A 13,546-nucleotide genomic window follows, 5' to 3' on the forward strand; every position below is an offset into this window, starting at 1 on the left:
CGACACATCCGTACAATCAGGAGCAGTAAAGGACAGGTTTATTTGAAAATACAATAAATGCATGTACAAGTACCAATAATCAATCATACCAATACCAATACGTAATCAATCTCTAAAATAATTCACCAACTTTACATGTGAAGATTCAAATTTTGAGCGTCTACTAACTGCCACAAACTGCAAGACTAACGTAATTCCAATTCTGACAGATCCAGTAAAACTAGACAAGATTCCTAATACGTACAATCTAAACTGGTCACCTAAAAATAAGTCCAATTTATAATTGGGTTATACGTCATAGCAACCACACACTTTACATCTGACCGGTGAGTACACGGACTACAGCTTATGGCTACTGGTACTGTAAGCTCTGTTCAATATGGGATATTCTGGATGCACAAAATTTTCACGAAAATACCCAACGCGATGAACGCCTGATCTACGAAAAACAATCCAAGTGGCTTGCGCCCCCAAAGAACTTGCGGGATCTGTGGTATTAACTGTGCAGCTGAGATTAATCCGGCAAACACCAAAGCGTCCTGCATTGTCGCCGGACGGAAATAGCGGCTGTAAAAAGCAAAATTTATTAGGTACTGTACTTTTTCAACACTACTATATACAAATGTTAATACCGGAACTAGTCACAATTGACACGCAAACCCCAACCCCAAATCAACAAAGAAAAGATGGCAAAAACATTTCAACAAACGGTAAATGTGGAAAAAGTTAAAAATCGTTCAGCGAAAGCTTCCCGGCAAACGCTTTCAAAATCAGCCAATACAACATAAGAAAAACTGCGTACCTCGACAGATAGTGCAATAAGAATGCGAAGCCGGTATCTACGGCTGTTTGAGTGATTAGATTGATGGTCATTTCCGTGGATGACTGTGAAAATGTTGTAGGAGGAAGTTGACGGGACCATGCGCTTCCGGGAGAGTACCACATAAAACCAGTGACTTGGGTTAATGCGACCCCTACGAGCAAAAGGCAGAAAACGTTAGCCATTTCGTTGCGTTATTGTGAGTACGAGTATGTAAGCCAGTGTACTGTAACTGCATAAAGTGTTCACCGTTTACAATGCAAAAAGGGAGAAATACGCTTACCTGAAGCTATAGCTCCATAACGCCATTTTATAGGAAGCCTTAATACATTTCGCAACTGATTCTGGACTCGAGCATCCATTGCAATCCTATAAGTGTGGTTGCTGCGCTCTTACCAGAAGCGAAATAAAATTACTACGGTGGCTTTTAGAACTCAAGAAAACAATTAAGGCACAAGCTATTGAAGGGACCACTTGTCAGATGACTTAGGTATGTAACCGCACGGTCCAATGCCAATGGGTCCATAGGAAATACACATCACACAACCGTAAAACGACCAAAGTATCAAACGGGCTGCAAGCGGGATGATCAACGTTGGTAAGTGCTTACAAAAACATTTGTAGAATGCTGAAATTTTTCCCAAGGCTTAAACCGGAAACTGAAGCATAACGAATAACGCTGCAGCGACTGCATCCTATGCTACTGCGCTTCCGGTACCGAAATAACTCAGCTCGGCCAGAGTGAGAAACGTCCGTTTTTGCCGGTGCAAATACACTCCGAACTTTTTTTAAAATTTGATTACTTTTAATAAAGCTTCAAGCAGATTCTCCTTTTTGTTACTCTGTCCACGTTTAATTTCAGGTTTAAGATCCCAAGCGTTTACGCTTGATACGCAGTTCAGGCTGAATTAAGCGAAATGTTGAGTATGAATGTAAGATGCGGACGAGTGTGTAAATTGGATCTTTAATTCTCACAAACTATTTTCGGATCATGGGGAAGCAGTCACGCAAATATACCAAGGGGAAAGGGAAACGATGGAGGAAAGGGGAAAGCGGCAGCAGTAATCCCGAAGCAAGAACACATCGTTCCACTGCAAAGAACTCATTTTTCCAGTTCAAACTGGGTAAGTCGTTTCGCGAGCAAAGGTTGATTTTCCTACCAAAGCATGACTTATCCGCAGAGCAAGAGAAAGACACTAGAAGGGGAATTCTGGCAAATTCTTCAACATGGGATGACGAACGTATGGACACGGGTGACGCCAAAAGCACTGCTACGGGCTTCAGTGCCGATACGTTCAAGAGCAACATCAGTGCATGGACGCAGTGCTCCATCAGCTCTTTTAACAGGCTGCAAAGTATCTGGTCCTCTAATTCCGTTCTCCATCGGGAAATGCTGGCCCTACTGGCGGCAGTGACGGAAATCATCAGGGAGCGCAAGGGAAAGGAAACCGAGACGGAGTACTTCGCGGCGCTCATGACAGCGCTGGATTCAGTGGAATCCGCCGAATCGCGCACGGCCGTGCTGTCTCTGCTGAGCTTGTTAATCAAGCGGGTTCCGGTCAGTGTGCTGAGGAAACAGTGCTCACAGATTATTAAACCCCTCCTAAAAATACTGGAGGACAATATTTCTGCGGATAATAATGCGCTGTTGAGATCGGTGAGTGAAACGCTTACAATCGTTTTTGCAAAATAATGATACATAAATTCATCACACTATATATTTAGATAATTACAGCCTAAACCCTACAGGACTTATTTGTTCCAATTTTATTTTTATGATGATGGTGTAAGAATTCTTCGTGGCATTTTAAAACATTTTTTTTAAATGGATGCCAATTCATATGTCGGTTTACCTGGGCATTTTCGTTAGAATTAACACAAAGTTACCAAAAGTTTTCTTAAATGTGAGGGATGTAGTAACAATTACTTCCAGCTTGTTCCCTTCTTGTAGAAAGTGCTCTTACATTGCACACGACGCACCTCGCACTGCTTTGCCTCATTTTGTTTGGTGTATTGGTTTTGTTTGCAGGTCCTCAAGTGCATTACCATTGTCCTTAAAGTGCAGGAATTATCGGTTTGGAGAGAAGCTTCAACGGAAAAATATTACCGAGCTATTTTGCTGCTGCTTAAACATCACAAGCCGAAAGTACGAAAACAGTGTCAGAGCAGTATCTGCTCCATTCTGAAAGGCAGCGATATTATGACGGGCCCCAGTTCAGTTCCGGTGCATCCCATGGCTGTTTTGACTGCCCAGCACTGCGTAAATATGATTGAAGTTGCTCGAGGTGCGTTTGAAGGCTTTTAGCACAAATGAAACGTACTTTTGTAGTAAAATAGTAGATATTAGAAAGTGATCGTGGATGTTTTTAGCGGATAACGATGCGTCTGTGACACTCCACGTTCTCGGCCTTTTAAAAGACATCCTCATTGATTTTCCGAAAGCTGTTATCAAGCAAGCTGTGGAAGCAGTTTTCAAATGTATTCTTTTGGCGAACCCCTTAATTACGTCCGTAGGTTTCAAAGCCTTAAATGGCCTTTTCACCTCACATCCTTCACCGGAAAAGTTGGACCTCGAAGTTAACACACAGATTATTCATGTGGGTGCAAGTTTTCTAAGTTTCCTGAAACTATGGCGGTTGAACATATTGCTATGACTTGACAGGCTCTTTATGACTTTCAACCGGCATCAGACGATTCTCAGCTGCTACTACCATGGTTGGAAACTGCGAAAAACGCCCATATTTCGCTTTGCACACTTGGCTTGGATGCTGCATTGCATCTTCCAAGATTTTCGGTTGTATGCATGAAATATCTTCAGTCTGAGAAACCTGAAGTTCGGTTGGCCTCCGTCCAGGTTCTGAAAGTAAGTCACTGCAGTTAAATGATTTCTGGTTTTTGAAATTGTAAATGGGTTATTTGGGTATATTGTTTCCGTTTTAAAGTAAGCGGGTAGTGTATGTACAGTTTCCATAATTCCATATTTGAATGGTTTTTACACAGATATCCGAAATCTCTTGTTGCAGGAAATTATTACGGTTTGTCTGGAACCCTATTCTGCCAACGCTTCTGCATATGAAAAGTATCTGCCCCAAATACAGCGATTTTTTCTAAACCTTGAAGAAGGTCTGACTTATCAGTATCATGCTGTATGGAACCTGGTCCTGCAATGTCTGGCCGCTTTTTATGATGTAATGGGTCATCACGGAAGCAACTACATGACTAAGGTTTGTTGTGTTAATTGTGCATTAGCTTTCAAGGAACTAAGGTGCATACTGCATTTAATTTTTCCGATGTAATAAGTTACAGAATGTGGTTTCAACTCGCTAGTACGTTGTATCTGGTTGGCTTTAACGTTACTAAACGTAGTCCGTAGGTATTGATTTGTGCCCTTTTTCGGTTTCAGTCATTGGAAAAGTTAGCCGATCTCCATGACACCCTTCATTTTCCCTTCAAATCTGATTTGGATTACGCCTTTGGGCGCGCTGTTCGTAAAATCGGTCCTGCAAAAATTATTCGTGCCGTCTCCCTGAAGTTGGACGTAACTCAGTAAGTCAGCTAGATAACTGTACTGGAATTCTAGAATTGTTCTGGCCAGTGGCCACACCGTATGTTAATCCATGCACCGTTCCGCAGGACACCCATGGACTTATCTCGCAGTTGGATTATACCAATTTTACGAGATAATGTTCAAGATACTGAATTGGAATATTTTTCAGCATTTTTTCTTCCGTTAGCGTCACAACTTCGCTCAAAAAGTGGGTATACACAATTAAATTCTACTAAGGTTGTGATTGTTTACTGTGTTTGAGAAACCGGCGAAGTAATTGGCTTTTCTGTAGGTGCACTTTTATCGGCTGCTGGAGAAACTGCAGAAGCCAAGAGCTGCGATATCTTACAGGAACAAATATGGTCGTTGCTACCCGGATTTTGTACCCGCCCCAAGGATATTGTAAAGGTGATATTCGGTTGAAATGTAGGCGGTTTTAAGAATTGTAATAGATAAGTAATATTGATTGCAATTTGCTGCAGTTGAGTATCGTACAACAAGTTTAGTTGTTACCCGTAGTTGTATAGTAAGTCAGGGAAGTGGCTGTGGCAAAAGCGTTGAAGTACCCGCCGTATCTCTGTTGCCATTTGTGATGCAAGTGTTTTTAGTCTTGTACAGCCTTTGTCATGTGGATATCGCAGGCGATAAAATTAATGAACATCATCCGAAATCGTAAAAAATATATACTGAATTTCTAACGTTTTATTTTTTTGCAGAATCTCAAGTCAGTGGCAAAGATTTTGGGTCAAGCACTGGATGAACGTCCAGATTTACGGCTTATCGTGATGGCTGCGCTGAGAAATCTCGTCACCAAACATCGTCAAAACGGTGAGCGAAACTACGAGGTTATTGTAAGCTACGCTATCTTGTAATCCCATGTACAGAAAGATAGATTTACATACAGTTTTACTTTTTCGTGTGAAAGTTTGGTAGCCATTTTAATTCACTGTTGTAAGTAATCTGTATTGGCCCGACAGATGCTAATTTCAAATTTTATAGAAATGGATCGCAAGGAAGTGGCTAAATATGCGAAAAACTATATCCCTCGTTTGTTTCAAATATACACGTTGGAAGCAACCGAGACACCTCATCGTTTGGCAGCGCTGGAAACCATTAAAACCTATCTTGGCATGGCACCGCCTGAGTTAATTACGGAATTATTGGATAAGGTCAGAGTCAAAAACACTTTTATGCCTCCGAAGGCATTTGCTTCTGAATTGAACAAAAGTTAAATGCTTAATTGCAGGTACTGGAAAAACTTGGAGAAGCAGACTCCTCGACATTTTTACAGCAGGCATGCGTCGACTTGGTGGCTGTATTACTGCCATACGCTCCACATTACCGTCTGGAAGCCGTATTGAATTTCTGCCGGAAAGCTTGGTCTAGTGCCGACCACACACTGCAGAAAAAAGGGTATCGCTGTTTGGAACAGTTGTTAACAGTGGAAAAGGAGCATCTTGGGTTATTTGTGACCGATCACATGGATACGATCAAGAAAGATCTTCTTGCAACGGGGAAATTGGTTAGATCACCGGGAAAAGCATCACGAATGAAGTGCTTGATGGAACTTGTGAAACGCGTAGGCGTCCAGGATTCTGGTTTTATTAGAGAAATTTTCCCAGAGGTATGGCGCAAACGAATCGATGTTCGATAAACTGTCGACTATAATAAAGTTCCAGTTGAATTTGCACCTTAAGTTTTGTAGTGTTGAATGGCAAGTTGGTGAACCATGTTTTTCTACGATTATGTATACGTCTCTACAGATAGGCTATAAATATCAGTTTTTCAGGTTGTACTGGGCGTTAGAGAAGTTTCAGAAAAATCTCGCCGAGCGGCTTTTGAGGTTGTCAAAGAAATCGGTTTGACAATATTGAAAGACCAGTCAAAGACGGAAGCGGAGAATATTGCAGTGTTCTTTGAATTGCTGCTTAGTGGATTTGCGGGGACACCGGAAGGTATTTCGGCTTCCCTGTTGGCGCTGAGTCATGCGGTCCATGAATTTAAAGAGAAAATTCCGAAAGAATCTAATAAAGATGTTGATGGCGAACTCCACGATTCTTTTGGGGTCAACTATTCGAGAAGTCGTGCAGACTGTCATTGGTTTTGTGAAAACCATGATATCGGTATTTGACGATGTGGAAATCGGTCCCCATGTAGCCAAACTGATCCAAGCAGTATCATCGATGAATGATAATCTGCGGCGTCATGTGCGCATCAAGATTAAGGATTTGTTTGCTAGCTTGATTAGGAAGTTTGGCTACTCAATGATTATAGAACTGGTGCCTGAAGACGACCAGAAATTACTCAGTAACGTCAGAAAATCTGAAGACCGCAAAAAGAGAAAGAAACTGGAGAAGCGCGAAATCAAAGATGACAGGAAGAGCACGACCGGTAGTATTAGTGCACGGTCACGTGCAGAAACTGTCGGCGATATTTTAGATGAACTGGCCAGCTCCGACGACGAGGAGCCGGAATCTGAAAATGTTAAAAAAAGGAAGAAATCTGCTGTTTTCATTGCGGAAGATGCCGAAGACGACATTGTGGACTTCACCGATAGGAAGGCCGCACAGAAGATAACATGTACGTACTCGTTGGTGAACTTATTGGCTTTTCTTGTTTAGACATTCTTAAGTTGACCGTTTTGCTTGTGCAGTGCCACAGTTTAGTTTAATTTGATATATTTGGTATTAGTTCGTTTAACTTTTCGCTGTCTGTCAGTATTGAGTAAGATTGTTTCTTTGTGTCAATAATCAACGTTGTTGCACTGTTTTTGTTACAGCTTCCAAGTCATCTAAGAAGTCCAAGCGAAAGGAAGAGGAACTGCAGTTTTCTGCCGATGGAAAAATCATTATTCCTGATGACAATGCTGAGGATAATATAAATGATGCGATGTCGTTGTCATCCAAACTGAGTGGCTTGTCTGTCTCAAAGAAAGGAAAGGTGGGAAAGTTTAAGTTTGATTTATATGGCTGTACAATACACTAACCATAGGCCTATTGGATAGGACATTACTGGTGCTGATGGAGCAGATTCAGAAGACGAATTCAAGTACAAAGGTGGGTTGTGTGAATGTGCCTTAAAATCAAAGTTTCCGAGACAGCAATTTGTGAACACTGTCATTATCGGGTTTATGGTTGATGCAGCTGGTGGCACTGGAATTCATCGCTCGCTTAAAAAAGGGCCTCAAAAGAAAGTTCACAGTGGAGCCGAATATCGTGCCAAGGTGCGTTAAATATTGGTGTGTTTTTCATTGATTACGACAAATTATTGTGCCCTGCGGTCGATCAAATGGTGCTTGTTTTCTGCTGTTGTTCACCGGGGTTTCTGTCTTGTGCAGAAAGCTGGTGGCGATATGAAACTGAAAGGACGACCGGATCCTTTTGCATACATTCCTTTGAACTTGAAGGATACTAACAGGAGGTACCACTGAAATTTCTTTAGTCCACCTTTTTATGACTTTTTTTACGACGCCGTTATATCCAAATTACCGTATTACAGAAAGAGAGCCAAAATTAGCGGTCAGTTTAAAGGTATTGTAAAAGGCGCAAGGAAAGGTGCAACAAAAGGATCGAAGCTCAGAAATCGAAATAAGGGACTGCATCCTCAGTAATTTGGATTGCTTCAGCATACGCATGTGATAAGAGCTCTCCATCCGTTTGTGGTGTGAATTTCTGCTGTAATATGCATGTGGCTTCCGTGGAAAACTGTCAGTGGAAGGTTTGCTTTGCAATATTTTGTTATAAAGCCGCTTCAATGTAGATTACTTACAGACTTTTTAGATAGTGTAGGGCTTAGATAGTCTGGTTTTTCTTAATAAAATGTGGTTTTGGTTTTAACATACGTCATTGTTTCTTGTTAATGATTCGATAAGAAATGATTCCCATTTCCTTCTATCGATCCGAGTTCTGCGGATTTCGATAGCCTGTCAGGTAATTACTGATAACACCAAATCCACCTCTCCTTTACCATTCATTATTTGAAAAATCTTGCAAGCAAAAACTGTAAGAAGATTTAAAGTCCAAGCAACGAAAGAATTCAACGAAAGCAACCATTCTTAAAATGAAGGTACAAAAGATGGTGAATGCATTGTACAATAAAGAGGACTTATCAGTTATCACACTCGATTATTCACGTGAAATATAAACTGAAGCAGCTATACATCTCCTGAATCGCAATTTCGCACCTATATCTTTCTTCCTTGAGGTTTTTTCGCATGGGTTGGACCTAAAATTTAAGTGGAAGAATTATGTGTTATCCAAGACAACTATGTGTTATCCAAGACACCAAGTTACGGTGAAGCGCAGTGTATGCTGATGTCACATTAACAGCACCAGAACTAACCTTTCTTCGGTCTTGAATTTTTGGAACTGATAACATCACAACTGAAATACATGGTTGGGGAAATCGGCTTCGGTAAACGAGCCAGAATTTCGGGAGAATTATAGTTATTCCCAGAAGTTGACGGCCCCGAGGGAATTTCCACCACGGTAACCGATTGCGGAGACACTGACAGAAACAAACCGCCGTCAGCTTTAAGGAAGTTCAAGTAGAGCAGTCATTTTCAAACTGATTGTGTATTATCATTTTATCATAAAAACTATTTGTGGAAGGTGGTTGTGACAATACGTATTATCGCCTCAAATACAGTTGTCCTACTTAGTTCCATTTCCGATAGCGAAGAGTCCCTGGACAAAGCCGCAACGCTGGGGATATCCGGTATGGTAACCGTATCACCAGCGGCGGCGTTGTTGTCACCAAATTCAGCTCCGGAGTCCAGGTCGTCCGACCATTCAAAGGGGGTGCCGTTAACCACTTTAAAAAGATTAAATATGAATTATTCCGTTAATGCAAATTCAACTTGATTTACCTAAAATAAAGCATAGATGAAGCTCTTAAAAAAACTGCATTTATCCAATAAATATCGCAGAAAAGCCATGACATTAGAATGGGAGCAACAACTAGAAACACTAACCTATCTTTTTCGAGTCTGACGTAGAAGAACCAGAGTTGATACGTTTTGCGGTTCCACGCGGGCGGCCACGCCGACGTGGGATATGAGCCCTGGCTGTGGAGAGAATTCCATCGTTACGCATGTTACCGGCCATTGTCCTTTATACATGTTCCAATAAACTTGTCTTACGCAAAGCAATCGGTTGTTCTTCCACTTCCGGCCCCAGTCGGCGGGCGAAGTTGCTGTTGGGAATTATGGCAATGTGCTTCTTTCGTATAGGAGACCGGATGGCCTCCTTGGTTGTACTTTTCTCCCTTGTCCGCTTCGTGATCTTCCTTGAAGTCACTCTGAATAGTGCTTCCGGATCTGGCAAAATCTCGACGAAAGGTACTGACAAAAATTGCACCGAAGCATCGTCATCGTCCAATGAATCAGTCCTGGCCGTGGAATGCGGCGTAACACGTTGTCCACTGCCTAAACAAAATAAATCCGGCTAACGGGTGAAGAACTAATGCGTAGCACAAATACATTCAGGCGTATGACCTATTAATAAGTCAACGGATCCGGATGCCGAACTGGAAATTCCTCTGGCTGCAACGCACCATGTTTTCCGTTAGCACTCATCGATACGGTTAGAAGCAAAAAGATCCCACGGTTTTGTCTAAGGTAAGTTCTACTTATTTCTTCAGGTAGTGACGGTTTCTGCTCTATATTGTAGCGAAGTCAACAAGTTCCGTACTCGCAAAACTCACATTCGTTCAGCAGAGAAATATTTTTATGGATGCGATCGAAAATTTCCGGGGATTCTTGCAGTGTTGGTTTTTCTACGGGAGTCGGAGTATTCAGAACGCTAACTTCGTCTTTGAAAAAAAAAACACCCGATCAAAATTTTACCCAGTTTCTGATAGAACCCAAAATATACTAAAATGTGATGTTTTCGACAGAAAATTCCTGGGGTATCTCTGCATCGTTTTACAGATACTGCACGTAAAACAAACGTACTTTCCACAGGCTTTGTAATATAATTTGGCTTTTCCATTTGACCAGCACATTTAAGGTGCTCCTCTTCATCGGGTAAACTGAGCAAATTATTGCATGCCGGCAAAGGACACAATTCTTCCGCCGACGCACCAGTCTGCACCGTCTGTGCAATTAACTTTTGTGCGGGTGCTTCGTCGAATGCCATATCACAGCACATTGCCATATTGAACAAGCCACAGGCCCCATCTGGAACAACTGTGAAACAAGCAGGAAATCAGTAGTAAAAAACACTGAACAAAAACAAATTGTTTACGGCGGGTGCCAAAAAAACCAGCAACATCTGAACAGGCTACTTGCCAGATATAGATAAGTACTTCATCTTACGAAATTAATACCAGTAATCAACAGATACATCTATATCGCACTGGAAATCCTAGTTTTTATAACACATACGCCATATCCAGAAAGGTGAAAGCATTTCGCGGTATTTCGCGGATCAAACCGCCTATTTCATATAGTACTCCCAAAGCATATTTCTGGTATGCTGATAATTATGGTAATGCGGTATAATGTTTAATGAGTGGTGTAATTTCGCATAAGTGAGCCAAAAGCAAAAAGCGAGCACTACCGAATTCGCTAAGGTCAATCTCACTTTCTCCGGTATCTGACGAGTCGCTTTCCGAGTCCTCATCCGTCAGCCGATTTTCCTCCATCTCCAATCCTTCGGCAGTGTATTTGGTGGTATCTAACTGAGTTATGTTGTTCGCAACCGGCAACGCAGTCTTCCGTGCCCGTCTTCTGATCGGCTTCCCTGAATAAGATGGTGTTTGGAGAATCTCCGCTTCCAATGATGCTGCCTGAAAATAAAAAAATTATCTTGTAAAGAAAAAATATGGTTCCGCAAAGTGTAGAATACAACGCTTACGAAAGAATCCGACATGTACCCAAAAAAATACGTAATACACTCACTGCACTGCCATGCACAGTACCGAACCGACGTCGAAGACCCGTCAACGTGGCTGTCTGCTCTTGATTTAATAACAATAACTACAGCAGCAGAAAAATTTAAAACAAAATACAAAGAAAGCATCACACATATAGACGAGATGGCGAAAAAATTCTCAAGAACATTTACTTAAGCATTTCAATAACCTGCAACTATACCAGCCAACCGCCAGGTATTCAAGTGAATTCAGCAAAATCAAAAAGAAATGTGAAATTATTATCGAATTTGTGGCTCCCCCACAATAAGAGCCTCCCCCTGTAATAACCACCCCTCCCCGATCCTGTTTGAAAAATAAGATTCTCAAAAGTTCTCCGCTAAAGATATAAATGTCCCCAGTGACACCGAATGTGTAAAACCAAAAAACGTCACACTTTAATATTTCGACCTTTCGGAGTACAATCATAAAACAGCTGGAACATCGAGACGTACCAATTCATCCATATTCAGTTTGTCAACCGAAGCAGCCGGCTCCGGTGGCGGCACACTCGGGACCGCATCAACCCTGCCATGGACAGCATATTCGAAGGCGGACAGGGCGCGGCGCACTTTGGACGCTTTCTCCTTCTTTGTTTTGCCATGCAAGCAGGCTTTAACTAGAGCAAACTCACTGCTGACCCCGCCCTCCTTGAGCACTGTGACCTGTCCACAGGCAATGAGCAACTCCTCCACAAAGATACAAGGGACGACAGACTGGTCGGGGAGCGGCCTCTCCTCCGTCGTCAGCGCCTGCGTCGCACAACTTCCGGTGACGATGTTCAGGTCATCCGGCACATGATTCCACCAAGCATCGTGTGCGGCTAATTTTGCGGTCACAACAGCGCGTATCGGCGGAGGCGGCCCGACGGCAGGTTTTTTCCATTTTGGCCTTTTAGCAACTGACAATTCAATAAATTATAAACAAGCAATTTGGTAAACTTATCACGGTGTTCCGGTAATAATAACTATTAAATGAGTATCAGTAATATCGAATAATCGAATCTGCATTTACCATTTCGCAAAACGGTATTTACCACATTACCTGAGGGAGTTGGAATTACGGGCTGATCACTCGTGAATTTCGGGATATATTGGCAGGCCGAACCCGACTCTGAAATCCCACAAAATATTATATGCAAAATTGCAAAAAGTAAAAAATACTTGGTCAACCCGACTGCACGCACTCGTCCGTAAATTAAAGAAACCATTTGTCTTAGAAGCCGCCGAAAAAATATAAATAGCGTTTTACGTATTTTAATACGCAATATAATAAATTTCGGTCCGGACTCCGGAGTGCCCGCAAATATTGCCAAACCATATTCCGTGTGCAGTAATCACTCGAAACCGGTGTAGAAAAGACAATTCTCACCTGGATCCAAATCAGAGAAGGTCGGTTGTGGAGCGCACGGCGAACCATCTGCCACGGAGGATGATAGTAAATCGGGCAAGACTGTATCACCGACTGCATTGTTAAAACAATCAAACAGGGATGGTTGATCAAACGGAAACAGATGATCGAAGTCAGAGGTAAAATCCATCAGAATTTGATAACAAAACAATGAATGATCGAATCTGAGATCTTTGCGCGGCGTCTCACGAGTGTATTTAATTCATTACTTGCAAGTTGCAAAGACTGTTAAGGCTGTGCTATATTCGTTTCCGTCTTCCGGGAACTGCTAACTAAAATTCGACAGCAAATAGAAACTAAAAATATACAATAAAAAACAAAATTTAAATTTTTAAATTTCAACTAATCTCTGCTTGCTCTTCTGAAGAAAATACAAACAAATAAAAATCCTTTCTGAGAGTGCGCGTACCTGGGGCCTGGGCTTTTGCTCTTATACTATTGCACAGCGTTCCGAGCCCAGTTTTAAGGGGCAAATGCACTCAAGAGTTCGAATGCGAACGCGACTGGCTAGAGATTTTACATTCTGATTGCACTGATATTTGCGATTTAGCCGCACAAAAGTTTACAAAACTAAGTACGTACTTAATCTTAAATTAACTTTTATATTTACCGTACTTTATTACCAAACTACAGTATCAGATAGATTTTCCTAACAAATGCAAACAGCAGCAGTAAAATTTAATTTTCAATTTAATTCTGCAGTTGTTCATTAATCACTGTACTCATATGCCTGGCTGTTTTTACATATACTCGTATAATATCTATATACAGTACTTCCAAAGTCAATATTAAAATTAGAGGTTTTGAGCAGAAAACACCATAACCTTCTATGCTATCTATACTTCTATGCTATCAAA

The 13,546-nt window shown here is 41.6% G+C and overlaps 3 protein-coding genes across 4 annotated transcripts; 1 reads left to right on the forward strand and 2 right to left on the reverse strand.

Moving 5' to 3' along the window:
• Nucleotides 1-23: 23 nt before the first annotated feature.
• LOC129591342 (uncharacterized) lies at nt 24-1,490 on the reverse strand. The gene is made up of 3 exons (XM_055486971.1): nt 1,104-1,490; nt 803-974; nt 24-567 (listed from the first exon to the last, which is right to left on the reverse strand). The coding sequence occupies exons 1-3, from the start codon at nt 1,180-1,182 to the stop codon at nt 375-377; spliced, it is 444 nt and encodes a 147-aa protein (XP_055342946.1). The 5' UTR covers nt 1,183-1,490; the 3' UTR covers nt 24-374.
• A 53-nt stretch (nt 1,491-1,543) lies between these two features.
• Nucleotides 1,544-8,197, forward strand: LOC129591338 (RRP12-like protein). The gene is given in 19 exon segments (XM_055486965.1): nt 1,544-1,944; nt 2,002-2,477; nt 2,850-3,105; nt 3,191-3,417; nt 3,483-3,683; nt 3,844-4,044; nt 4,224-4,366; nt 4,454-4,575; nt 4,660-4,775; nt 5,084-5,195; nt 5,367-5,536; nt 5,614-5,991; nt 6,157-6,381; nt 6,383-6,947; nt 7,147-7,307; nt 7,372-7,423; nt 7,511-7,590; nt 7,705-7,787; nt 7,866-8,197. Coding segments are annotated over 19 exon segments (3,813 nt in total). The 5' UTR covers nt 1,544-1,811; the 3' UTR covers nt 7,978-8,197.
• Nucleotides 8,198-8,312: 115 nt separating this feature from the next.
• On the reverse strand, nt 8,313-13,365 carry LOC129591341 (uncharacterized). 2 transcript variants are annotated; one of them, XM_055486969.1, is made up of 12 exons: nt 12,651-13,365; nt 12,324-12,392; nt 11,735-12,180; nt 10,952-11,156; nt 10,321-10,554; nt 10,071-10,178; nt 9,862-9,909; nt 9,508-9,792; nt 9,340-9,432; nt 9,024-9,179; nt 8,709-8,873; nt 8,313-8,591 (listed from the first exon to the last, which is right to left on the reverse strand). In XM_055486969.1, the coding sequence occupies exons 1-12, from the start codon at nt 12,817-12,819 to the stop codon at nt 8,551-8,553; spliced, it is 2,019 nt and encodes a 672-aa protein (XP_055342944.1). In that variant the 5' UTR covers nt 12,820-13,365; the 3' UTR covers nt 8,313-8,550. The 2 variants fall into 2 exon arrangements, with proteins under 2 accessions (XP_055342944.1, XP_055342945.1); XM_055486970.1 differs by lacking the exon at nt 9,862-9,909.
• Nucleotides 13,366-13,546: the final 181 nt, after the last annotated feature.

The sequence above is a fragment of the Paramacrobiotus metropolitanus genome, unplaced genomic scaffold (assembly GCF_019649055.1).
Source record: "Paramacrobiotus metropolitanus isolate TYO unplaced genomic scaffold, Prichtersi_v1.0 Parri_scaffold0000045, whole genome shotgun sequence".
In the NCBI taxonomy this organism is placed as follows: Eukaryota; Metazoa; Tardigrada; class Eutardigrada; order Parachela; family Macrobiotidae; genus Paramacrobiotus; species Paramacrobiotus metropolitanus.

Coding starts and splice junctions, on each gene's coding strand:
- LOC129591342 (XM_055486971.1), bottom strand. CDS start 1,182: ATGGATGCTCGAGTCCAGAATCAGTTGCGAAATGTATTAAGGCTTCCT. Junction 975..1,103: donor TTATGGAGCTATAGCTTCAG/GTAAGCGTATTT, acceptor TTTTGCTCGTAG/GGGTCGCATTAACCCAAGTC. Junction 568..802: donor TTATTGCACTATCTGTCGAG/GTACGCAGTTTT, acceptor TGCTTTTTACAG/CCGCTATTTCCGTCCGGCGA.
- LOC129591341 (XM_055486969.1), bottom strand. CDS start 12,819: ATGGATTTTACCTCTGACTTCGATCATCTGTTTCCGTTTGATCAACCA. Junction 11,157..11,734: donor AACTGAATATGGATGAATTG/GTACGTCTCGAT, acceptor TTTTATTTTCAG/GCAGCATCATTGGAAGCGGA. Junction 8,592..8,708: donor AAATTCAAGACCGAAGAAAG/GTTAGTTCTGGT, acceptor CTTAAATTTTAG/GTCCAACCCATGCGAAAAAA.